General features: G+C 47.6%; 1 protein-coding gene across 4 annotated transcripts in view; it reads left to right on the forward strand.

Moving 5' to 3' along the window:
* PATJ (PATJ crumbs cell polarity complex component) overlaps positions 1–24656 on the forward strand; it is a 175902-nt gene extending 151246 nt beyond the window's left edge. For all 4 annotated transcript variants that reach the window (XM_083157646.1, XM_083157649.1, XM_083157648.1 and 1 more), the window contains 14 exons: positions 2783–2848; positions 5898–6012; positions 9722–9855; positions 11033–11116; positions 11288–11481; positions 11657–11804; positions 12475–12561; positions 14505–14589; positions 15407–15444; positions 15522–15644; positions 17689–17793; positions 20179–20276; positions 20802–20925; positions 22055–24656. In XM_083157646.1, the coding sequence (XP_083013772.1) occupies positions 2783–2848; positions 5898–6012; positions 9722–9855; positions 11033–11116; positions 11288–11481; positions 11657–11804; positions 12475–12561; positions 14505–14589; positions 15407–15444; positions 15522–15644; positions 17689–17793; positions 20179–20276; positions 20802–20925; positions 22055–22201 (1548 nt within the window). In that variant the 3' untranslated portion in view covers positions 22202–24656. The remainder of the gene's footprint in view (positions 1–2782; positions 2849–5897; positions 6013–9721; positions 9856–11032; positions 11117–11287; positions 11482–11656; positions 11805–12474; positions 12562–14504; positions 14590–15406; positions 15445–15521; positions 15645–17688; positions 17794–20178; positions 20277–20801; positions 20926–22054) is intronic.
* Positions 24657–27868: the final 3212 nt, after the last annotated feature.

Here is a 27868-nt window from a genome sequence, read left to right on the forward strand (position 1 = left end):
ATGGAGTTACTCTACATGCAGATGGGGGCAGAATTTTACATTTCCATGATTGTTTTCCTCTGGGCTTTCCACCTCTGGAGATTGTGACCATTAAAGGAAGGCTGGAACCTGGGACGTCCCTATGAATAGTACCGGAAAGCAGGAACCTCCGGTTTAAAGGCCGGGAGCTGCAGAAACAACAAACTTCACCAATTCAGGACCATTATAATGTCACCATTGAAAGAGAGAGATTCTAGAACCATTTTAGACTCTGCCATGTTGACTTTTTCATGCGTCCACCATTGCCATGTCAATCATTTGCTTGTGTCAACCGTTTGTCACTGTCAAGAACATGTCGACCTATTGACTATCAACCCATCACCCGTATACCAAGTAGAGCAGCCCGCAGCGCTCCCGCAAGGCCACCCTCCCAATTTTTGCCGCTGTTTGGTGTATGGCCAGCGCTGTGAGAGCTGCTGGCCATGTCCCCAAACCCTCTCTGCAGTGAATAGTGTGTGCAGAGCAGCAGGTAGCAGGGGGGACTCACAACTGCCCACCCAGGACACTGGCGGCCCCAGGCGGGATGCAGGACAGTCCCGCAAAAACCGGGACAGTTGGGAGGTACGAAAGAGCACAAGCAAATAAATACATAATAGCATAATATATAGTATATAATAGTATAATGTTTTTTTATTTATTTAACCCTTTTGAGTGCCAACATTTCTGTGAGAGATGTGCAAAATGTCAGCTAAAAATGCCGCAGCCGCTCACATTTGTTATCTAAAATCAAATAAGAAATGTTGGGTAATAAAATATAATGGGTCAAGTGTAATAGGGTGTGAGAATCGGAAAGTGAGAGATTTTGGAAGTGTGTTCCCATTTTTTTTTTTTTTTTTTTAAGTGGCAATCATTTAAATGGCAAAATCAACCTGGTTTTGCAGTGTAAATGATTGCCCCTTAAAAAAAAAAATGGGAACATTCTCCCAAAATCTCCCACTTTCTGATTCTCACATACTGTTACATTTGGCCACATATTTCCTATATAAGGTAACATTACAGGTCATTATGTTGAATATAAATGATTACTTGGCAATGTTCACACCTATTTTGACATTCGCTTGGCACTCAAAGGGTTAAACATTTCAAAAAATAATTATTATAAATTCCGAAATTGAAACATAAAACCTACACAATGGCTCGTCTGGACCTTGTAATAGAACCTATTAATCTCTCAACCTAACCTGTCTAAGCTCACTTCTTCGCCTTCTGTGTCACCCCAGTCTGTCTAACCCTCCCCTTTAGAATGTAAGCTCTCACGAGCAGGGCCCTCTCTCCTTATGTGCCTTTCTTAGAATATATAAACCTCTGCCACCCTGATAATTGCTTCAGTGTCCTGTCCCCTGGTGCACCTATCCATATTAACCATGTACTTGTCCGAAACTGTCTTGTACTGTAATTTGTTATGTGTTTTTGATTATAACTATGCTCTGTAAAGCGCTGCGGAATCTGTGTGCGCTATATAAGAAACTGTTAATAAATAAATAAATAAATAAACGGAACCTTACTCCATATTTAGCAGTGGGATATTACCGTATACGTGGAAGGATTCGGTATGAAATCCCGACGGTCAAAATCCCCACATTTAAAATACCGAGAAGGACAAAATCCCATTATTTAAAATCCCGACATGATCAAAATGCCGACATATAGAATGTGCAGGTGAAACTGTCAACATGACTTTGGGTCGCGAGGTCGACATGGGTTTTTTCACTGTTTTTTTTCCCCGAATGTCGACACAGTCGACATGGACACAGTTGGAGGTGAACCGCAGCCCCTCGCTTCGCTTGCAATGCTTCGGGCATGGTGCCTCGCTGCAGTCGGCACACTATTTTATTCTCCCACCACACCCTAGTGGATGGTAGGGCATGAAATACCGCCTGTCGGCACATGTCGGGTAAAAAAACAGTGAAAAACCCATGTCGACCTGTCGACCCAAAGTCATGTTGACAGTTTCACCTGTACATTCTTTATGTCGGGATTTTGTCCTTGTCGGGATTTTGTCCTTGTCGGGATTTTGTCCTTGTCGGGATTTTGTCCTTGTTGGGATTTTGTCCTTGTCGGGATTTTGTCCTTGTCGGTATTATGATCCATTCAGGATTTTGACCCTGTCAGGATTTTGACCGTCGGGATTTTGACTGCATCCCATGTGGAAACTGTCCTGAGCAGATAGACGGCTGTAGAGTTATCCACCGAATATCCAAAAACTGCAGCTGCTCGGATATAATGGAGAAACAGGTTCATATGAGATTTGTCTCTGTATGGTCCATAGTAGGTGACTACAGTCCATGGTAAGCTTGGTAATGGTCACTCAGTGTCCTCAGAAGCATATTACCATGTTATAGAGCAGGGCTGGGCAACACCGGCCCTCCAGATGTTAGTGAACTACACATCCCAGGATGCTTTGCATTAGTTTTGCTATGTGACCATGCTGAAACTGATGCAAGGCATGCTGGGATGTGTAGCTCACTAACATCTGGAGGGCCGGTGTTGCCCAGCCCTGTTATAGAGTAATAGGAGAATTGCTTCTGTTTGGTATTCAGACTGGCAGACGAATATGACCCTTGTCCCGCTTGCATGTCTTGTATGCTGTCCCTGTTTCCCCCACTGTGTGGCGCTGCTGACCAGTGTGGCTCCTTACTAATACTCCTGCATGATAGTATTATTTGTATGCATCATTGTTTCACATTGGACAGGACTGTTCTAGCATGTCCATTCCGTCTGCTATAATATCATTCTTTTGTAGGAAAGTAAAGTGAAATTCAACAATCATGGTCTGGAGCCTTCCCAGGAGCAGAATGTGTTAGACCAGGTAAGTGTCTGTGCATCATTGGAACCATCATTTAAAGTTAGTTATTCCCTTTTTCCCCATTACATTATATTGGATTGTGTTTAGTTGGCTTAGGGATTAGCTGGGAAAAGTGATAGAAGCCTCTGATTTATACGCCCGGGGCTATTCAATCATAAGTCTACGACTAACACACATTAGCCCATAAATTCCGGGATAAGCGCCTGAAACTCTGGGATAACACTTTCACTGCACTTACCGTGGGCTTCTGTGCGATCATTCTGCAGTCTTTTATTATTACCGGTTACTTATATAGCGCACACACATTCCGCAGCGCTGTACAGAGAATATATGAACACTCACATCAGTCCCTGCCCCAGTGGAGTTTACAATCTATCTTCCCTACCACATGTACACGCGCACACAGACATTCTAGGGTTTTTGTTGGGAGCCAATTAACCTACCAGTATATATTTTGAATGTGGGAGGAAACCGGAGTACCCGGAGGAAACCCACACAAGTACGGGGAGAATATACAAACTCCGCACAGTTAGGACCATGGTGGGAATCAAACCCATGACCTCAGTGCTGTGAGGCAGCAATGCTAACCATTACACCGTCCGTACTGCCCCGTATCTATAGATTGTAAGCTTGCGAGCAGGGCCCTCCTACATTTTGACTGTCTGTAAATACCCTGTTTTGTTGTATCACTGTCCCCTTTGTAAAGCGCAACAGAATATGCTGCGCTATATAAGAAACTGTTAATAAATAAATAAATATATAACACATGGTGGGGATAGAACCCATGACCTCAGTGCTGTGAGGCAGTAATGTAACCATTACACCGTCCGTACTGCCCTGTATATATAACACATGGTGGGGATAGAACCCATGACCTCAGTGCTGTGAGGCAGTAATGTAACCATTACACCGTCCGTGCTGCCCCGTATATATAACACATGGTGGGGATAGAACCCATGACCTCATCACTGTGAGGCAGTAATATAACCATTACACCGTCCGTACTGCCCCGTATATAGAACACATGGTGGGGATAGAACCCATGACCTCAGCGCTGTGAGGCAGTAATATAACCATTACACCGTCCGTACTGCCCCGTATATATAACACATGGTGGGGATAGAACCCATGACCTCAGTGCTGTGAGGCAGTAATGCTAACCATTACACCATCCGTACTACCCCGTATATATAACACATGGTGGGGATAGAACCCATGACCTCATCACTGTGAGGCAGTAATATAACCATTACACCGTCCGTACTGCCCCGTATATATAACACATGGTGGGGATAGAACCCATGACCTCAGCGCTGTGAGGCAGTAATATAACCATTACACCGTCCGTACTGCCCCGTATATATAACACATGGTGGGGATAGAACCCATGACCTCAGCGCTGTGAGGCAGTAATGTAACCATTACACCATCCGTACTGCCCTGTATATATAACACATGGTGGGGATAGAACCCATGACCTCAGTGCTGTGAGGCAGTAATGTAACCATTACACCGTCCGTGCTGCCCCGTATATATAACACATGGTGGGGATAGAACCCATGACCTCATCACTGTGAGGCAGTAATATAACCATTACACCGTCCGTACTGCCCCGTATATAGAACACATGGTGGGGATAGAACCCATGACCTCAGTGCTGTGAGGCAGTAATGTAACCATTACACCGTCCGTGCTGTCCCGTATATAGAACACATGGTGGGGATAGAACCCATGACCTCAGTGCTGTGAGGCAGTAATGTAACCATTACACCGTCCGTGCTGTCCCGTATATATAACACATGGTGGGGATAGAACCCATGACCTCATCACTGTGAGGCAGTAATATAACCATTACACCATCCGTACTGCCCCGTATATAGAACACATGGTGGGGATAGAACCCATGACCTCAGTGCTGTGAGGCAGTAATGTAACCATTACACCGTCCGTGCTGCCCCGTATATATAACACATGGTGGGGATAGAACCCATGACCTCATCACTGTGAGGCAGTAATATAACCATTACACCGTCCGTACTGCCCCGTATATATAACACATGGTGGGGATAGAACCCATGACCTCAGTGCTGTGAGGCAGTAATGCTAACCATTACACCATCCGTACTGCCCCGTATATATAACACATGGTGGGGATAGAACCCATGACCTCAGTGCTGTGAGGCAGTAATGCTAACCATTACACCATCCGTACTACCCCGTATATATAACACATGGTGGGTATAGAACCCATGACCTCATCACTGTGAGGCAGTAATATAACCATTACACCGTCCGTACTGCCCCGTATATATAACACATGGTGGGGATAGAACCCATGACCTCAGCGCTGTGAGGCAGTAATATAACCATTACACCGTCCGTACTGCCCCGTATATATAACACATGGTGGGGATAGAACCCATGACCTCAGCGCTGTGAGGCAGTAATGCTAACCATTACACCAGCTATCCCCCGATGGCCCTCCCCTAATGCTGACCAATGGTGGGATGGAATAGCATGCATTCTAAATGATTGCTGCTTTAATAAAAACATCCGAGTATGGCCGGCATCCAGCACCTCTGGTGAACTCAAACGATATTAAATCCACCACGTACACCGCAGAGAGACAACCGCCACTGCTGGCTGTATACTGTGCCGCTTCCCCACCTTCCATTCCCAACTGCTAGACCCATATCCAGGCCTTCCCATAACTGATATCCATGAGCTGTCGGCAGTATATTGCACAGACATGCCACCTGTAAAACGCTGCTGCACTAGTGACGCTGCTAACCAACATCGAATCAATAGTGAGCCCCAGGCTTCCAAGAACAGTGTCACACACGGTGATTGGTTGATGGCAGGAGGTTCTTTGATGCAAAATGTATTTCATTCCAATAAACTCCCTCTTGAAAGTTTCGGTCCCTATGACGCTATGTAATGAATAAAGACTTCCTAGGGATCTGGAGCCGTCCTGGTCTCTGCGGATCTGTAGTGTATTATCCCGGAACCTTGTACACTTGTGTATTATAACTTCTCTCTCTCTCTCCTGCAGCTCGTGAGCCAGCTGAAACAGTCCAAAAGTACCACTATACCGTACAGTGGCCAGGACATATCCCTAGCTCCAGCGCCGTCCTACATTATACCAGAACCGGAGCTCAGCAGCCACAGTAAGATGGCGGGAATGATTTGGGATATTGGGAACGGTACATCACAGGGTTGTGGTGGTTGCACAGTAAGATGGCGGGAATGATTTCGGATATTGGGAACGGTACATCACAGGGTTGTGGTGGTTGCACAGTAAGATGGCGGGAATGATTTAGGATATTGGGAACGGTACATCACAGGGTTGTGGTGGTTGCACAGTAAGATGGCGGGAATGATTTGGGATATCGGGAACAGTACATCACAGGGTTGTGGTGGTTGCACAGTAAGATGACGGGAATGATTTGGGATATTGGGAACGGTACATCACAGGGTTGTGGTGGTTGCACAGTAAGATGGCTGGAATGATTTGGGATATTGGGAACGGTACATCACAGGGTTGTGGTTGTTGCACAGTAAGATGGCGGGAATGATTTGGGATATTGGGAACGGTACATCACAGGGTTGTGGTGGTTGCACAGTAAGATGACGGGAATGATTTGGGATACTGGGAACGGTACATCACAGGGTTGTGGTGGTTGCACAGTAAGATGACGGGAATGATTTGGGATATTGGGAACGGTACATCACAGGATTGTGGTGGTTGCACAGTAAGATGACGGGAATGATTTGGGATATTGGGAACGGTACATCACAGGGTTGTGGTGGTTGCACAGTAAGATGGCGGGAACGATTTGGGATATTGGGAACGGTACATCACAGGGTTGTGGTGGTTGCACAGTAAGATGGCGGGAATGATTTGGGATATTGGGAACGGTACATCTCAGGGTTGTGGTGGTTACACAGTAAGATGACGGGAATGATTTGGGATATTGGGAACGGTACATCACAGGGTTGTGGTGGTTGCACAGTAAGATGGCGGGAATGATTTGGGATATTGGGAACGGTACATCACAGGGTTGTGGTGGTTGCACAGTAAGATGACGGGAATGATTTGGGATATTGGGAACGGTACATCACAGGGTTGTGGTGGTTGCACAGTAAGATGGCGGGAATGATTTGGGATATTGGGAACGGTACATCACAGGGTTGTGGTGGTTGCACAGTAAGATGGCGGGAATGATTTGGGATATTGGGAACGGTACATCACAGGATTGTGGTGGTTGCACAGTAAGATGAGGGGAATGATTTGGGATATTGGGAACAGTACATCACAGGGTTGTGGTGGTTGCACAGTAAGATGAGGGGAATGATTTGGGATATTGGGAACGGTACACCGCAGGGTTGTGTTGGTTGCACAGTAAGATGACGGGAATGATTTGGGATATTGGGAACGGTACATCGCAGGGTTGTGGTGGTTGCACAGTAAGATGACGGGAATGATTTGGGATATTGGGAACGGTACATCACAGGGTTGCGGTGGTTGCACAGTAAGATGGCGGGAATGATTTGGGATATTGGGAACGGTACATCACAGGGTTGCGGTGGTTGCACAGTAAGATGGCGGGAATGATTTGGGATATTGGGAACGGTACCTCACAGGGTTGTGGTGGTTGCACAGCAAAATGACGGGAATGATTTGGGATATTGGAAACGGTACATCACAGGGTTGTGGTGGTTGCACAGTAAGATGACGGGAATGATTTGGGATATTGGGAACGGTACATCTCAGGGTTGTGGTGGTTGCACAGTAAGATGACGGGAATGATTTGGGATATTGGGAACGGTACATCACAGGGTTGTGGTGGTTGCACAGTAAGATGACGGGAATAATTTGGGATATTGGGAACGGTACATCACAGGATTGTGGTGGTTGCAAAGTAAGATGAGGGGAATGATTTGGGATATTGGGAACGGTATATCACAGGGTTGCCGTGGTTGCACAAGTAAGATGACGGGAATGATTTGGGATATTGGGAACGGTACATCACAGGATTGTGGTGGTTGCACAGTAAGATGAGGGGAATGATTTGGGATATTGGGAACGGTACATCACAGGGTTGTGGTGGTTGCACAGTAAGATGGCGGGAATGATTTGGGGGTACTTATGTAGTAACTGGGCTGCCGATTTTGAAATCGGGTCCATCGCATCGCATCGCACCCGACCAAATCGCATGCGATGCGATGCGATGCGATGGACCCGATTTTTCCATAGGATTCAATGTTAAAATGGACTGAGTCCATTTTAACATGGAATTCAATGGGAAAAAGGGGTCCTTTTCATACCCCTACTATCCAAGTGGGCATGGAGTTGGATATAAACCTGTGGCGAGCGTAGCGAGCCACCGAGCCCGAAGCGTGGCGAGCGTAGCGAGCCCCGCGAGGGGACACAGAATACCGTCCCCTCGCGGGGCTCGCTTCGCTCGCCACGCTTCGGGCTCGGTGGCTCGCTACGCTCGCCACAGGTTTATATCCAACTCCATGCCCACTTGGATAGTAGGGGTATGAAAAGGACCCCTTTTTCCCATTGAATTTCATGTTAAAATGGACTCAGTCCATTTTAACATTGAATCCTATGGAAAAATCGGGTCATCGCATCGCATCGCATCGCATCGTATGCGATGCGATGCGATATCGCATCGCATCTGATTGTATGCCTTAACTTAAGGCATACAATCAAAAAATCGGCAGCCCAGATACTACATAAGTACCGATTTGGGATATTGGGAATGGTATATCACAGGGTTGTGGTGGTTGCACAGTAAGATGGCGGGAATGATTTGGGATATTGGGAACGGTACATCACAGGGTTGTGGTGGTTGCACAGTAAGATGAGGGGAATGATTTGGGATATTGGGAACGTTACATCACAGGGTTGTGGTGGTTGCACAGTAAGATGGCGGGAATGATTTGGGATATTGGGAACGGTACATCACAGGGTTGTGGTGGTTGCACAGTAAGATGGCGGGAATGATTTGGGATATTGGGAACGGTATATCACAGGGTTGTGGTGGTTGCACAGTAAGATGGCGGGAATGATTTGGGATATTGGGAACGGTACATCACAGGGTTGTGGTGGTTGCACAGTAAGATGAGGGGAATGATTTGGGATATTGGGAACGGTACATCACAGGGTTGTGGTGGTTGCACAGTAAGATGGCGGGAATGATTTGGGATATTGGGAACGGTACATCACAGGGTTGTGGTGGTTGCACAGTAAGATGACGGGAATGATTTGGGATATTGGGAAAGGTACATCACAGGGTTGTGGTGGTTGCACAGTAAGATGAGGGGAATGATTTGGGATATTGGGAACGGTACATCACAGGGTTGTGGTGGTTGCACAGTAAGATGGCGGGAATGATTTGGGATATTGGGAACGGTACATCACAGGGTTGTGGTGGTTGCACAGTAAGATGACGGGAATGATTTGGGATATTGGGAAAGGTACATCACAGGGTTGTGGTGGTTGCACAGTAAGATGAGGGGAATGATTTGGGATATTGGGAACGGTACATCACAGGGTTGTGGTGGTTGCACAAGTCGTTTCAGTCTGTAGATGTTCTGTTAATGTCACAGCTCCAGCACCTGACCAGACCTATTGCTGTGATGCTCACCCCCTAGTGGCTGATGTGTGGCAGCGATACCACACGTGAATAGAAGGGACAGGCAGGACATAGTCGGGGTCAGTGCTGTGTGCAGCCATGATCCCTGTGCAGAAGCTGCTGTTACCTGCGTAGTGTTGGATGGTTCCACCAGTGGTTATTTGGCGTTACTGTTGTGTTCTGTGTTACTGCAGGATCTGATGCTCCTTTTCCTGTCTCTTTACTGTAGGAAACATCCCTTCTCCTGCATATTATGATCCTGCAACCTGCCCGATTATCCCGGGACAAGAAATGACCATCGAGATTTCCAAGGGGCGTTCAGGCCTTGGACTTAGCATTGTGGGCGGGAAAGACACCCCGCTGGTACGGTCACTGCTCCCCGTACATTCATTCCAATACGCAGCCAGTGGGCCGGTAACGTCTGCTCAGTTATGGCCGGTGCGCTGGAGGAAGTGCACGCTGATATACAGAGATAAGCCCCCTAACTGTCATCTGTGTACGCAAGCTTATTGACCCCACATACCCCCAACAGGCAAAGCTATTATGCCTTTTGGAATGTTTTATTAACCCAAAAGCTGCTCAGAATTGAAAGCGATTACCATAGGTTGTACAGTAAATAAACATGCATTGCTAATAGGAGAGAATATGCTGGGCAGTGTAATCCTGGACTGTAAATATGCTGGTCAGTGTAACCCTGGACAGTAAGTATGCTGGGCAGTGTAATCCTGGACAGTAAATATGCTGGGCAGTGTAATTACTGGACAGTAAATATGCTGGTCAGTGTAACCCCGGGCAGTATATATGCTGGTCAGTGTAACCCTGGACAGTAAGTATGCTGGTCAGTGTAACCCTGGACAGTAAGTATGCTGGTCAGTGTAACCCTGGACAGTAAGTATGCTGGTCAGTGTAACCCTGGACAGTAAGTATGCTGGTCAGTGTAACCCTGGACAGTAAATATGCTGGGCAGTGTAATCCTGGACAGTAAATATGCTGGGCAGTGTAATCCTGGACAATAAATATGCCGATCAGTGTAACCCTGGGTAGTATATATGCTGGTCAGTGTAACTTTGTACATTTAATATGCTGTTCAGTGTAACCCTGTACTTTAAATATCCTGGTCAGTGTAATGCTGGACAGTAAATATGTTGGTCAGTGTAATGCTGGACAGTAAATATGTTGGTCAGTGTAATGCTGGACAGTAAATATATGTTGGTCAGTGTAATGCTGGACAGTAAGTATCCTGGTCAGTGTAATGCTGGACAGTAAGTATCCTGGTCAGTGTAATGCTGGACAGTAAGTATCCTGGTCAGTGTAATGCTGGACAGTAAGTATCCTGGTCAGTGTAATGCTGGACAGTAAATATGCTGGTCAGTGCAACCCAGAGCAATGGTTACTCAATCAGTCCAGTAATTACCATTTTACATTGTAGCTCGTTTAGGTCATAGACGACCACAAACACCATATTTCCCCTACATGTGCCTGATTCAGTCCTTGTGTGCTCACTCTCCGTATGATTGCCCTGTCTTCCTATATGTTGCAGGAGGCAGTGGTGATACATGAAGTGTATGAAGAAGGAGCTGCCGCCAGGGATGGGAGACTCTGGGCTGGGGATCAGATTCTAGAGGTAGGTCCGATATCGCTGCTCTCCTTATACTATTCCTCTTACCTATATGCAAAATGACTAATACATGTAATGGTTTCTTCTTAGATAATTATTATTTTTTTAAACCTGTAAAGCTGAGTTTGGTCTCCCCGGGGGGCTGTTGTCATCCCCTCCCCCCTGCCACCATTACAGGTGAATGGTTATGACCTGAGGACGGCTTCTCACGAGGACGCCATAACCGCCCTACGACAGACTCTGCAGAAAGTGCAGCTGGTGGTCTACCGGGACGAGGCGCAGTGCAGGGATGAGGAGAACCTGGACGTCTTCCACGTGGAGCTGCAGAAGAAGAGCGGCCGGGGCCTGGGGCTGAGCATTGTGGGGAAGCGGTAAGGCACTGTGACATCGTCCATTTATAGCGGGATCCCAGGAGAACCCTTTTTTTTTTTTTTTATTCAAATTAGCTTTTTTTTTTTTCTTTGATTTCTTTAAACTCGTTATTGCATTTTTAACTTTCTTGTCGTTCACCTGTATTTTTCTTCTCTTCTCTGGGACTTCTTCCAGGACTGGGAGCGGAGTCTTCATATCTGACATTGTGAAAGGAGGAGCGGCGGACTATGACCGGACACTGATGCAGGGCGATCAGATACTATCGGTCAATGGTGAGGATGTCAGGAACGCCTCCCAAGAAGTTGTAGCCACCATATTAATGGTAAGAACTGTACAGTAAAAGGGGAACAGAGGGGGTAACATTGGCTGCATCTGCCCACCCACACTTCCATGCCCTTATAGTACATTGGCTGCATCTGCCCGCCCACACCATGCCCTTATATTACATTGGCTGCATCTGCCCGCCCACACCATGCCCTTATATTGCATTGGCTGCATCTGCCCACCCAGACCATGCCCTTATATTGCATTGGCTGCATCTGCCCGCCCAGACCATGCCCTTATATTACATTGGCTGCATCTGCCAGCCCACACCATGCCCTTATAGTACATTGGCTGCTTCTGCCCACCCAGACCATGCCCTTACAATGCATTAATAATTCCTCCTGTAGTACTACATATGGACGTATACACACGCAGCCAGTGGTCCCCTCCTCTAGGTTACTGCAGACACATTGCAGGCTGTGATGCAGAGAATCCTGCCCGGAGAGGTTCCCGGCTGTGCTCGTCCTGTAAAAATAAAAGATTTGTTATTTCTCACACGTTTTACCATGATACATCCATTTCTTGTTGGCGGTAAAGACCTCAGTCCCTCTCTCTGCGGGTTCCGGAAGCATGTGTACTCACGCAGCGTATTGCTTTATCTTCCATACCAAGCTGTAAGTTGTGTAGGATTTCCGTGATCTTTAATGAGACTTCTGCTTTATCTCCAGTGCGCTCAAGGGCTCGTTCACCTAGAGATCGGGAGACTGAGAGTGGGGTCTTGGTCGTCGTCCAGGAACATCTATGAAGACAGCCAGGTGCTGAATGTGATCCCTTATCAGCAACGTAGAAATTGTTTTTAATCGCTGCTCTCATCTTGTGCCACTGGCCTATCATACGGCGTTGACCAATCAACTGACCAAAACGAATGATTACAAAAAAATATCTAACATGACCTAAAAGGCCGCTACAGTTATAGATTTGAAATGTAAAAACGAATATAATTGTTTTTCATGAATCTCCTCCCATTAGTCTGCTTGCCCCTGACAACCACTGGTGTAAATGAGACCATTGCCGTTATTTGTGTAGTCATGCGACAACTCATTATCCATTTATCCACCTGATCTAAATACTTTTTTTAAATGTATTTGCTGTTGTCCTGTGTCGGTTGGTGTCGCTACAGATAATTGTGCCCCGATGTTTTAGGCGGTGTGCTCACCGGTTCTGTCCTCGGTCTTATAACGTTATTTAATTGTACCATCCCCGCAGTAATTCCTTCGTTATAACGTAACACTCTGCAGATAGATTTTCCTTTTGCAGCAGCCAATCAGCTGTTAGCATCCCATGGTCCCACTTGCATCGGATATATCCTTATCCTGAGTTACTGCAGAGACGTCCCATGTCGGCATGTTGTTGTATAAGTCTCTGTGTCAGATGCCGTGCTCTAGCTTCTTATGGGCGTTGTTCTGCTGCAGTGATTCCCATCAAGGTCTATTAATGGGCTGTGATCATAAATCCAGATTATAACTTAGAACGAGCTGATGCTGCAAAGGCCAAATTGCAATCAATTGCAATTATTCCTCACGCTCTAGCAGTGACCAGTATACTGTAGCTGCCATGTGTGTAATTGTGTGTACAGACAATGATCTCGGAGCAGAGAGAGGGCAATAGAAGCAGGAGTCGTCATTCCTTGTGACTATGGTGGTAATGGGATATCATCGGCGGGGTCCCTGCGGCAGATAAGAACTAGTAGCGCTGCTAGTTCCCATCTGCCTCAGGGACCCCGACGATGATATCCCATTCACCGAATGGACCCCACAGCACACTGCATGATCCCTGCTGCCCAGACCTCTGTAAGCTGCTGACAAGTACCAGGGAGGGGGGGGGCATTACACTATTTGGCTCAGAATATTTTTTTTCTGGATTCCTCCTCTAAAACTAGGTGCGTCTTATAGAGCGAAAAATACAGGTACATATCCCTCTGTATGGATGCCCGTTACATAGTCCATCAGCAAACACGCCGGAAGGGTTACATATTTGTGGTGGTGCAGCATCTCTGTGTTTTATACTTAAAAAAAAACATTGACCCATATTACCTTTTATTTATAAGGCACCACAGGGGTTCAGTAGTGCCGCACAAAAGGGAGAGCACAAAAAAGCAAGTAGCAAATATACAATCTGATACAGTCGGGTTCACAGCTTTACATACTGTAATAGACATAATTACTGTACAAAGCACTGATTACATCATTACTAAGAGGAAATAACAGGGAAAGGGCGTTGCAGAGGGGATGCGAATGTCCACTAGGAGGCGAAAGGACAGGAGTAGGGAAGAGCTGTATGACAGTCGCCCACTAGGCAGCAGCTAGGTCTGTTTCCTGGGCCACCAGGGACCCTGGGGTACGCGGGGATGGGGGGGGGGGGGGTAGTGATAGTCTAGAAAATTATTAATTTCTTCACTTTTCTGTAGCTCTGTTTCCTCGGTTGCTGCCGCAGCATGGGGGGGGGGGGGGGCTGGGTTGTAATAGCAGCACTCTGTGGGGGATACACAGAAACAGAAGCATTAATAAATAAATGTGATTTCTGCCGGTTTACACGAAGAGCGCTGACTCTTCCCAACACTCTACGTGCCGAACAATGCGGCGTACAGGGGATTGGGGTCTAATAATAGACTTGTAAGTCCCGTAATTAAATTGTAATGAAATTATGAAGGCTCCGGAATGCACAAGAATTTAATTACTCTGCATCTCTTTTGTTGCAGGTTGGTAGGAGCAGCGCTCACAGCCCGCAGCCGCCCTCCCTCGCACAGAAGAGATCGTCCGCTCCATCCTCTCAGAGGAACTCTGGTAATAACCCCCGGCCTCAACCATGTGCCTCGTACCTCCCTGCAGCAGGATCGGCCTGACTGTAGGGCTCTCTCCTGTGGCCCCTGATTCCTTCACTATATATCTTTTATTTGCTTTGAGATCTGTACAGCGTGAGGCAGGGAGGGCAATGCCCGGTTATGTGCCAGCTGAAGACATAGTGCCTAATAGCAAGCGGAGTGTCTGATGTGGCTGCACAAGGACGCTAATGCACCAGTATGTTGGCCCATTAGTATACCGCTAGTGGTAGTGCCATATAAGACACGGGTAATGGTTGAGCACGTATTAGCAGCAGTGCCCAGTGGTATGCCACCAGTAGGTGCCAGTAGTTGTAAGGCGCAGTCATGTCCGCTGCAGTAGTTTTGCAGCAGTAAAGCCAAGTGATATGTGCACAAGACAATGAGCGCTAATAATAAGGCAGCGATTATAGGTAATATTCCAGTAACCGAGTGATCTTATGCGGGGTGGTTACACGTTACGCCAGGCTTCCTGGCACGTTCTACATGCTGACAAACAGGGACAGACCTGAGAGGACAGGGCATAAACTAAGGGAAAGTCGGGGAGACCCGATAATGGGAAGTAAGAAAGATGGCAGACAGAGAAGATGAGGGCAGTAAGTGGGTACATGAGACATTGGGGGGCAGCGATTGGTTGGTGAAGCGGATTGTGATCCGGGCCTGTGGCTTCTCCTGCGTTGTAGAGATTATCTGCAGGAAACAATCTGCTCATCTCTCTCTCAAACGCTCTCTCTCTCTCTCTCTGTATCTCTTTCAATCTCGCTCTCTCTCTCTGACTCTAGGCACAGAGATGGAGCCCAGGACTGTGGAGATAAACAGGGTAAGTCCCAGATTACAGAGCGTGGTCCCTGGCTGTACAGATCACATTATAACTTGCCCTTCTATCTCACTGCTCAGGGCCCCAATGACGCCCTAGGAATCAGCATAGCGGGTGGAAAGGAGAGCCCGCTGGGCGACGTTCCGGTGTTCATCGCCATGATCCAGGCCAGCGGCGTTGCAGCTCGCACTAACAAACTGAAAGTGAGTTATTTGGTTTTCCAGTTTTAAGTTCTGCATCAGGGTGTGCGTACGATCTGCCCGGGGTGTGCGTGCGATCTGCCCGGGGTGTGCGTGCGATCTGCCCCGGGTGTGCGTACAATCTGCCCCGGGTGTGCGTGCGATCTGCCCCGGGTGTGCGTGCGATCTGCCCCGGGTGTGCGTACGATCTGCCCCAGGTGTGCGTACGATCTGCCCCGGGTGTGCGTGCGATCTGCCCCAGGTGTGCGTACGATCTGCCCCGGGTGTGCGTACGATCTGCCCCGGGTGTGCGTACGATCTGCCCCGGGTGTGCGTACGATCTGCCCCGGGTGTGCGTACGATCTGCCCCGGGTGTGCGTACGATCTGCCCCGGGTGTGCGTACTATCTGCCCCGGGCCCGGGTGTGCGTACAATCTGCCCCGGGTGTGCGTGCGATCTGCCCCAGGTGTGCGTACGATCTGCCCCGGGTGTGCGTACGATCTGCCCCGGGTGTGCGTACGATCTGCCCCGGGTGTGCGTACGATCTGCCCCGGGTGTGCGTACGATCTGCCCGGGGTGTGCGTACGATCTGCCCGGGGTGTGCGTGCGATCTGCCCGGGGTGTGCGTGCGATCTGCCCCGGGTGTGCGTGCGATCTGCCCCGGGTGTGCGTACGATCTGCCCGGGGTGTGCGTGCGATCTGCCCGGGGTGTGCGTGCGATCTGCCCGGGGTGTGCGTACGATCTGCCCGGGGTGTGCGTACGATCTGCCCGGGGTTTGCGTGCGATCTGCCCCGGGTGTGCGTGCGATCTGCCCGGGGTGTGCGTGCGATCTGCCCCGGGTGTGCGTGCGATCTGCCCGGGGTGTGCGTGCGATCTGCCCCGGGTGTGCGTGCGATCTGCCCGGGGTGTGCGTGCGATCTGCCCCGGGTGTGCGTGCGATCTGCCCCGGGTGTGCGTGCGATCTGCCCGGGGTGTGCGTGCGATCTGCCCCGGGTGTGCGTGCGATCTGCCCGGGGTGTGCGTGCGATCTGCCCCGGGTGTGCGTGCGATCTGCCCCGGGTGTGCGTACGATCTGCCCCGGGTGTGCGTACGATCTGCCCCGGGTGTGCGTACGATCTGCCCCGGGTGTGCGTGCGATCTGCCCCGGGTGTGCGTACGATCTGCCCCGGGTGTGCGTACGATCTGCCCCGGGTGTGCGTACGATCTGCCCCGGGTGTGCGTACGATCTGCCCCGGGTGTGCGTACAATCTGCCCCGGGCCCGGGTGTGCGTACAATCTGCCCGGGGCGTGTGTGCGATCTGCTCGGGGTCTGCGTGCGATCTGCCCCGGGTGTGCGTACGATCTGCCCCGGGTGTGCGTACGATCTGCCCCGGGTGTGCGTACTATCTGCCCCGGGCCCGGGTGCAGTGTTCCCTCTAAGCTGTGCGCACGTGCGCGCGCACACAACTCAACAAGTGTGCGCACAGACATTACAACAGAGCGCACAAAGCAGCAGTGGTCCCTTTTTGCAGTTGTGGACTCAATTAATGTGTGTTTCACCCATTAACTGCTCACACTACTGTGTGCTGTGTTTTGAATGTTTAAATGTTTAATATCATTTTGATGTAAAGTTAACACAAATGCTGAACGTAATTTTCCAGTTATATATAAGTGACGCACAAAAATTTAAATTTTCTTCCAAAGTTGCACAGCCAAAATCTTTTGCCGCACACAGCCTTCGAAAAATTAGAGGGAACATTGCCCGGGTGTGCGTACAATCTGCCCGGGGTGTGCGTGCGATCTGCCCCGGGTGTGCGTGCGATCTGTACTGATGTATTTATTCGGTAATCTAAGTGGTTAGATGCCATAAATGATTTAAGTTCATTACCTGTACATGTAGTTTAGGTCCCAGACAAAAGAAGGACATTGGAAGAACTTTCCCAGTTGCGCGTGTGTGGATACTACATGTACCTGTATGTGGGATGTGCAGGGTCCAGGTTATTTATACAGCGTCTTCTATGTACTGTATCCTATACCTATGATGCTGGCGGCTGGGAAGTGTCCATAACACACTTGCTGTCATTTCAGGTGGCAGACCGGATTGTCAGCATTAACCGGCAGCCCCTGGACGGACTCTCCCATGCAGATGTGGTTAACATCCTGAAGAATGCGTACGGCACCATCACCCTGCAGGTAGGTTGGCAGCGTGGGTAGAGGCCTGCGAGTGGCATATAACTGGCATGCTAGAAGTGGGCTGCATGTATCCGCTGCTTTCAGAGGCTCTCAACATGTTGCTTAACAACCAGCACAAAGCCCCTGTTCTTAGTGATGGGTAACCCGCCCCGCCGGCTCTCATCTGCTAATTGCAGTGCACTCGAGGTGTGAATGGGCTGTCACTCAGCGTGTGGTGAGTGCTGCTTCCCACTCGCTCAGCCTCTCCTCTCACCTCTAGCAAAAGTTAGAACCGCTGCTTCATATAGTTATGCATCCTAGGAAGTGCAAGTACTGGGCGCTGCCTGCATTCCCAACAGGCATTATTCATCATTCTATAAGTGTGCGTCGCGGCTGGTGTATATATAAATCAGTCAGCATCCTGGTGGTCAGTATTATTATCGAAATTTATATGGCGCCACAAGGGTTCTGCAGCGCCTTTATCCACGCCGGATTCCTGGGAGCAAATTGGGTTAAAGTAGTGAGCAGACAGGGGCTGCATCAGTACAGCATGGACAGACTGAGGGGACTCTGTCACTGTATTAGTTTATTATAGTAATAATTATTATTATTATTATTTTAAAGTTATTCATTATTATTGTGTAGTAATTACGTTATCTTGCATATATTACTGTAATTTGTACACATTATTTATGGAAACTGTACAGTAGTAAAGCAATATTTTTACTGTGTATGCGTCACTTTTTAAGCGCCAAAATCAAGTCAGCTGTAATGACTGTGTTAGATGACTTAGGTTTCCCTTTTCTCGTTAGCGGGGTAGAACGACCTCTCGTATCAGCCGATTATCACAGTGGACACCTCGGTAATTTCATGTCTGATCCGCTTCTACGGGTGCAGTGCGGTCTGAGAATTGTGCTCACTAGTGTAGAAAGTCCAATTATCTGCACATCCAGCAGATTCCCGTTAGACGCTAATCTTCCGTTCTCCAACAGCATCTGTGCAATCAGCCCCCTCTGCTGCCCCGGCATCCGTACAGTGTAATCTGCCAGGTGCAGGTGTTGTACTGAGATAAGGAGTCACGCTAAACTGCGGGATGACTCCTGCACTCAGAAGATATCTGTAACAGCTGCTGCTGGGAATGGGGCTCTGATAACCTGGGTTCCACAGATGAACAGCTTTGTTTGTGTTTGAGATGCGATGATTGCATACACAAAGGTTTACACAAGTATTAGATGGGTACATAAAATGCCAGTGGTCTATCTAGACGAGGGTTGGCCAAACCGGTCCTCGAGATCTACTGACCGTTTATGTTTCCCAGACCACCTAGCTGGTGCACAGGTATAGTCATTACTAACTGTCACGTTTTCAAACATGCTGCATTAATTCCAAACAGACACCACCTACAGATCCACAGGTGGCCTGGAAAACATGGAGGACCAGTTTGGCACCCCTGATCTAGACAGTGTAGATGTTTTATACTACATCTCATGTGGATATAGATATATTTACAGAAATACCTGTTGTGTTACAGTGATCCCCATTTAATTGTCTCCTCGCATGCATAATCCCACACCATTGTCCGGGGGAGCAAATTCTGATCTGAGCGATCAGTTCTGAATCACCCCTTTAGTAAATAAAGAGAGGGGAAGGCGCCACCTAAAAATAAGGTAGTACATTTACAGGGGAGAAGGCCTAACAGAACTCTTAAAACTGAAAGTGGATAAATCAATGTGGCCAAATGGGATACATTCAAAGATGCTAAAAGAGCTTAAAGATGTTCTGGTAGAATGTTGTACCACTGCATAAAAGTGGAAGCAAGGAAGAAGCTACAGACAAGTGAGCCTCACATCCGTTGTAGGAAGAGTAACCGAAACACTATTACAAGAAAATGTTTGGGAATCTTTGTCAACATCAAACATATTGAGAGCTGTTGACGTAGCAGGGTGGAGATGGGCACTTGAAACACGTTGCTGGAGCCATTTAGTGGAGCGAAACACCACGGAATTTAGGGAAAAAAGTACTTATCCTCCACTGATCAAGAGCCCACTCAGGACACATTACCCGTACAGCATGCCCTGATACAGTTTTTCTATTTGGCCATGCTAAAACTGTTGCAGGACATGCTGGGATGTGTAGTTCAACAACAGCTGGAAGGCCAAAGGTTCCCCATCCCTGGTCTATAATAACACAAGTTATCCAGAGGAGTTGTGCAGCCGTTCAGCCCCACTGTACGGGTAATGTGTCCTGAGTGGGCTCTTGATCAGTCCATTTACACAGTTCATATTCTCAGGCAGCGCCTCTGTGCATTGGATAAGAGCCCAACAGACAATGGTTTGTTGGGCTGCAGAGATAAATGGGATTTCAGTGCTGTACCATCCAGCTCTGTGTGTGTGTTTTATGTTCTAGGTTGTAGCAGATACGAATATTAGTGCGATCGCCAGCCAGCTGGAGACCATGTCCCTGAGTCAGAACATCAGTACCGAACACCAGCCAGAGGAGGGGGAGTGAGTATACCCTGGCACTCTATAGCTATGTGGACGAGGGGGGGGGGGGGGTGTTATTGTCTGGAGAATGCTAATTCTACAGTGTAACCATTTGTATCATTCACATACAGTATATTCTGCCTGGTTTCATGATAACTTACTCATAGGGTGGTGCTGTTTTGCTATTACTTATATGTTATCTTGCAGTTATATTATAGCAGTTGTTGCATTCTGTATTGTTTCATTAACAAAAGAATAATCTGGTCCTTTGTTTCCAGTTCTAGTATAAAAATACAAATTTCCGATTCCCTGGCATTTAGGATAATGATGCAGAGGCCGCGTATATGTATTCACCGTACGGATGTACCAGGGGCCAGTGTGACGCTACTAGATGTGTTCTCTATTGGTGACCAGAACTTCTATTCACAAGCAGGCAGCCAATCACATCACTAGGAGCCAGTGACCTCACCATTACCTGTTATTACACTGCTCTAGGACCTGAAATTCTACCACCAGCTTATATCACTAACCACTTTTATGTTGCAGGTCCCCTGTCCCAAAGCTCATCCACCTGGAGAAGGGTGCGGATGGGCTCGGGTTCAGCATAGTCGGGGGGTTCGAGAGCCCTCATGGAGACCTTCCCATTTACGTCAAGACGATATTTTCTAAGGTAAAGTGTTGCTCCGTCTCTATATAATTGAAATAAATATCAATTCCGTATACGACTTGTATAGTGCCCAAGTCACTGATGACCACAATTACCTATTGCTATGCCCCAGGGTGTGTGTTTGTAATAAACTGGTAGCGGTGGGGTGTGGTGGGTTAATAGAGGCACAGTTATATAACTCTGATGTTGCCGAAGTGGACGGACACTTATTTATATATTAACAGTATATACAGCAAAGCAAATTCCATTGAGTTTCACATTTGGAAACAGAGATAAAACTGGTTAATAACAGACAGACAGAGGTCGGAGGGCCCTGCTCGCTGGCTTACAATCCTATAGGGAAACAGGCATTGATACACAAGGATAGGTGCTGTCCAGGGCATAATGCCCCAGCCGATTGCACCCCAATGTTGTTGAGGGTAAGCCATTTGGATGCATCTAATGTTACGAGTCTCGTGTGGCGCTATAACAGAGCAGTATACAGCAATAAATGTCTCTGTACATCCTCCGTTCAGTGCGACGTACTCACCACATTCCCTGCACGCAGGAGTTAAGGTTTCATTCATTTATAAGTGGCGCCCTCTGCTGGCTGTTACCCAATAATACAAGTGCATGCTTTCCATGACACAAAGGCTAAGTATAATAAAACACTCGCTTTACATTCTGCCATACGGTATCAATTAGTTTGTGCGGATATCCCATGCGTGTATCTCCGTCTGATTACTTCCATCTGCTCATTCACAAATCCTTTGTCTGGGGTACAGTGAAACAATGGCTGCGCGTTCTGCAAATGTTTCCACTTATTATATTCAGTCTGTAAAAGACCATTGTTAACAGCTGCCTAAATCCCCACAACCCCCTCGCGCCACAAGAGATCCGTGCGTGTTCTACACGTGTTATTACATCGCAGGACATCTTTCCCTCCACCCGCTCCATAAAACATGCCGTCTTCGGCCCTAGGGTGTCGCGGTTTAATAATCTAGGTTATAGTAAAGGCCATGTGCTCATGTAACCAGCTCGCTGAGCATGGCAGAGGAGACGCATCTGTCGCCCTGATAATGGGAAGAAATAACATCTTGTTTAAAGAGACGCAGAACAGAGTCTGATTTTATTATTTTGTTTCTTCCCCCAGGGAGCCGCCGCAGTGGATGGGAGGCTGAAACGCGGAGACCAGATATTGGCAGTAAACGACGAAAGCCTGGAGGGCGTTACTCACGAGGAGGCCGTCGCCATTTTGAAGCGTCAGAAGGGAAATGTCACATTGACCGTTTTATCTTAATAAATGACCGCCAGACCGATAAGTTGTCAGTGACCGCACCGTGTATCGCAGGCATGGGTAGTCGCTGATTCTCCTGCGCTTAAAGTCGTTCTGCAAGGGGCAGGGCAGTGGCTGGCTGGACTTTGTGGTTCCACCACTGCCGGAGAGCAGTAGACTGTCAATGCTAGGTGAAACGCGTAGGTAGAGAGTCACTTCTCATTAAGTTCTCAGTTTGATTTAGTGTACAGTGTAAAGCACATTACGACAGAAGACCTTATTACCTTAATCGCTTCCAAGTCTTCCAGACGGCTATAGTATATAGTACAAGGTCATTTTGTATATAGTACAAGGTCGTTTTGTCCTCTGGTCACTGTTTTAAACATTCTTAGGCTGTTCTTGCACTTTTGGGATATAAAGGGTGTATTATATAGGGAAATGTCAGAGCATTATAACCTTTGGGAGAGAACATTATATTCAGCTACAACCCATCTGTAATTTAATTGCTTTCTAAGATATTAGGAGACGGCGTAAAACATTTCCAGCGTGTAACGTAATGAGGGACACGGTTTACCTCTGGCTCTTGCAGACTGAGGGGATTGCGAGATGGGCTGGCTTCCTGCACACACTGACACTTGTACAATAATTCAGATGATAATAATTAGCCCCTCTGTGACTGTGCCATTATCAGGAGATGAAACGCGTCGGATGAATCTGCTGGCACAGTAACTCACATCCGTCACACAATGGCGCTGCTGTCTTGCTCACACCAGACCAATTAGAAATAATCGCTGACTGATGCACATTTTATACATATGCAGCATGTTGGTAAAGGACCGCATTAACTTCTCACAATCCTGTGTTTAACATCCTTCTTTTTGGGAGTGTATGCAAATTAGCGTAGCCATTTCTACTGTTGAACCAATGACGATGGGCGGTCTAAATATATATGTGTATATAAAGCGCGAGGATAGACAAAGCTATATTTTATTTAAGAGGTTAATTTTCCAGAGCTGTAAGAGTGAATCACTCTGTGCTGCTGTATCCGCTGGCTGGCTTGGGATAGAGTATAAAGTTGCTGCTAGCTCGGTTATTTGTAGGCCCCCTGGTGGTGGAAAAGGGTTACTGCACCCGCTGTGGTACATATAAAATAATAACAAACGCTACAGATAACTGTCACAAAACATATAAGTGTAAAAGTGAAGATATTAATGATAAAGTAGTGTTTCTGGAGAGGTTGATAATAAAGATAAATCTATATATAATATGCAATAGTAAATATTTCAATTTCTGATAAGGTGTAGGGATTTTTACATGTATATTGACAATGCAAAGTATAGTTATTAGGTGTATATATAGGTATTTTGGCTTATACTGTTCCTGTCACCTGTAGAGAGAGGCGGCGACAGCCATTTTGTTGGCTGGAGAGATTCATGAGATTGCTGCCTATCAAATCACGAGGGACTAGCATGAGGTAGAATTTTAGTTCAGGAATGGCTGCCCCCAGTGTGTCGGGGGGACAGCTGCACGCTTATTGGTCATTTAATACGCTGTCTTTCTTTTCGCTTGGTGCATATGGTACAGATTGTGGACACTGGATGTATGGAGCCATAGTAATTCTGTATAGAACTTATTTTCCTATTAAGGGCGATGGGTGAATGTAATCTGTGTCTTACCCACCACATGAATGCCGTCTGGCAGAGGGATTTCTATAACGGTAATGTTTTACATTGAGACTGGTGGCATATCTTGTGGCCGTGTATTATACAGAACATGGTACAGTCCCTAGGGGAGACATTTTGGTAAAGGGGGAGAAGGATTCATCCTGTCTGGTTATTAATCCAGGCGATAATCTCCAAGTAAAGGATGAACAATGTAATTTTTAGTAAAAAAAAAAATTTAAATGTCATTTATTATGTTTTTTTTTTTAATAAACTATATTTCATCTTGTACGTACTCCACCAACTGGCTCCTCCCACTTGTGACATCACTCGTCATGTTACTTTGACGTGCGGCTGATATAAAGCAATGTGTTCTATACAGTGGACATGATTTTGCCGCCATGGCTAGTTACCATGTAGTAGAAAGAAAAGTTCTAGAGTGTTCTTAAACATAACAAAGTAAAATGACCATTCCGCCAGTACATTCCCCGAGCCTCCGTAACGAGCGGCTCCACCCAATGTTGTTACTATTATAATTCATTGTGCCAAAAAGATGCCCCCAGAGCCAACACACCATAGGCTCTGCTCCGAACAGAGCGTGCTTATTGGCCAATTCATCCTGTCAATCAGATATTGAATCATTTGTCTTCTGCTCAGGTTGAATCCTTATCGTGTTTTTTAGGTTTGTTTTAGTCATCGAGATTTTCAGCTGAACGCCAAGCTATTTGTATTTTACATTCCTGTCAAACAATGAAGTGAACAGAACATTTTTTATGAAGCTTATACATATTCCAATAAAATAGTTGCTTACAAAACGATCCATTCCGAGTGGTGTCTTCTGTTGGGGGGAAAGGGTTCTGATCACCATTGTCCAGGAATGACCAGGACCCTGCTTCATTGATGGATTGGTCTCCTTCACAGTCATACAGGTAAGAGGGGAGGAGAACAGCCCACAAAGAAATCCTTGTTTGTCTATATACTGTAAGTGCTTGGCTTATACAATGTATTGGAATGATTAGCTCCAACTGGTTCCTTCACTTCACTTCATTTTGTTTCATCCAGATGTGCCTTTACCACCAGTGTCTCGTTCACCATTGTGATTGGCAGCTCCACCTCATATCAGTCACAGGAAACAGGATTTAAGGGATGGGGGTGTTACGTGTATACACTTACATACACAGGTGTAATGGCCTCACAGCACTGAGGTCATGGGTTCTAATCCCACAAGGGCCCTAACTGTGCAGAGTTTGTATATTCTCCCCGTACTTGCGTGAGTTTCCTCCGGGTGCTCCGGTTTCCTCCCACAATCCAAAAATATACTGGTAGGCTAATTGGCTTCCAACAAAATTAACCCTAGAATGTCTGTGTGCGTGTACATGTGGTAGGGAATATAGATTGTAAGCTCCACTGGGGCAGGGACTGATGTGATTGTTCTCTGTATAAGCGCTGCAGAATATGTGTGCGCTATATAAGAAACTGTTATTAATAATAATGCACACATACAGACCTACCCTTCGCTGAGAGGGGACTGGTGGCCACTGAGCAAGGATACAGGAACCTGCAGTGGCTGTGCATGTCCCTGATTGCAGAACTCTGTACAGGCGCCATCACGGTTTTCACTGAGATGGAGACACAACTGTCCCTGTCTCTGAAAACCAATCCGGCTGATCTGGGGGGATTCTAGGTGTTCAGAAACCCTCCCGGTGTGTGCTGTTGTCAATACTTCTCACTACTGGAGGACCCTGTGCCTCCCACAATATAACTCTCAGTCTGTGGCTTCCTGCTGCCCCCATTCCTCTCCTCACATCATGTCACTGCCCCTGTCACATGCAGCCCTGTCCTCAGTGACACATCACTCATCTCCTGATATACTCTGTGCTGCTGGGGACTCTGCTCCTCCCACTATATAACTCTCAGTCTGTGGCTTCCTGCTGCCCCCATTCCTCTCCTCACATCATGTCACTGCCCCTGTCACATGCAGCCCTGTCCTCACTGACACATCACTGATATCCTGATATACTCTGTGCTGCTGAGGACCCTGCTCCTGCCACTATATAACTCTCAGTCTGTGGCTTCCTGCTGCCCCCATTCCTCTCCTCACATCATGTCAATGCCCCTGTCACATGCAGCCCTGTCCTCACTGACATGCACAGAGCTTGAGCCGCCCCAACATCACTGTACCCCTCTACTACCAAAGAGGCATTACACATTATGGAACACACCGTTATGCCCATTCCACATTATGGAACACACCGTATTGCCCATTGCACATTATGCCGCACACCGTAATGCCCACTACACATTATGCCGCACACCATAATGCCCATTACACAAATGCTGCACACCGTAATGCCCACTACTCATTAAGCGCACACCGTAATGCCCATTACACAAAATGCTGCACACCATAATTCCCATTACACAAATGCTGCACACCGTAATGCTATTATACAAACCCTGCACACCGTGATGCCCACTACACAATATGCTGCACACTGTGATGCCCATTACACAATATAATACACACTGTTATGCCCATTACATATTATGCCACATTGCTACATGCAAACACCCCAGTAGTCCTGCCTAAAAACTTAATGCCATCTTTAGTGCACCTGATGCTACACAATGCCCCCAAAAGTGCCGCTGCCACTTACATTTTTGCTGCTGTGCTGTTGAGGATGGGGGGGGGGGGGGTGCTTCCTCGCTCCATGCTGCTGCCAGTGGGGTTGGAGCAGAGGGGCACCTTCTCTCAGCTGAGGGGGGATGTAGTTGTGGTCTGTGTGATCGGCTCCCAGCACTGGCAGGTCGGCGAAGGGCGGGATGGGGAGGAGAGGCAGGCAGCTTCCGCCTCCAGGGGAAGAGGGCGGGCCGTGGCCGTGCACACAGGACATTATAATTGAAGCTAATTCTTTTATGAATATTTATTAATTATGAAGTTTGAAACCGCTTATGCTGAATATTGATTAACATATCCATCTATTAAGAGTGTGTTCATTTAATTGATTAATTATTGTGTATACTATTTACTATTTATTATTATAACTAGGTGATTCATCGCGCCCTACGGGCGCTCTTCACACCGTCGTAAGGGGCTGCGCCCCCTTAATTTGTGAACATTTGTATATGAGAAAGATGGTTAGAATTGTATGACAGATGCCTGTATTGCAACTTGAGTTATAGGTGAAATGTGTTAAATAGAGAGCATATGATGTGGAAGGGGGTGTGTATTGTTTTGTTTAATTAAAAAGCGGTTACAGAGTAAGATGTATATTGATAGTGTGGAGGGTACAGTGACATTTATGGGTGTGGGGGGGGCTGTGTGTGCATGTTGTTTAGGTGTGTGTGTGTGTGTGTGTGTGTGTGCAATAGTATAGTAGGGTGTTTTTGAGTCAGCGGCTCCCCACTGGCGGAGGTCACAACACAGGAAAACAGGAGGCTGGGTAGTGATAGGGGTGTGTGGGCATAAGGGGGACTAAAGAGGAGGGTGGGAGATACTGTGCAGCTTCTGCCAGTGGGTGAGGGTCCAGTGTGGCAGTACAGGATGGTGGCCCTGAGTCAGTGTCTCCTCCTACTGGGTGGGAGTTAGTGTCCATGAGAGCAGTAGGCTGGGCTATGAGGCATGATAGGGGCATGTGGGCAAAACAGCGTCAGCTGTTGACCTGTCAATTGACCTGATTTTTCCATAGGAAACAATGTTAAATGGCCCACAGAGGCCAAATAGGCACCCTGAAGTGTGAAATGGCCCCCACAATTGTGGGCATGTGGGCAAAACAGCGTCAGCGACTCCCCAGTGGTGGGAGTTACGGTTCAGGAGAGCAGGAAGCTGGTTAGTGATAGGGGTGTGTGAGTATACGGGGAACTAAAGAGGGGCTTAGGGGTGCTGCCGTGGGTGGATGCCGTGAATTGCGGGAGGGGGGGTGTGGGTACCGCGAATTGTGGGAGGGGGGGGGGCGCGGGGGGTTGCAGTGAATCGCGGGAGGGTGGGTCGCGGGGGCGGGGGGTTGCCGCAACGACAGGAGGGGGGGTC

The sequence above is a fragment of the Crinia signifera genome, chromosome 8 (genome assembly GCF_055691185.1).
Source record: "Crinia signifera chromosome 8, ASM5569118v1, whole genome shotgun sequence".
Classification (NCBI taxonomy): Eukaryota; Metazoa; Chordata; class Amphibia; order Anura; family Myobatrachidae; genus Crinia; species Crinia signifera.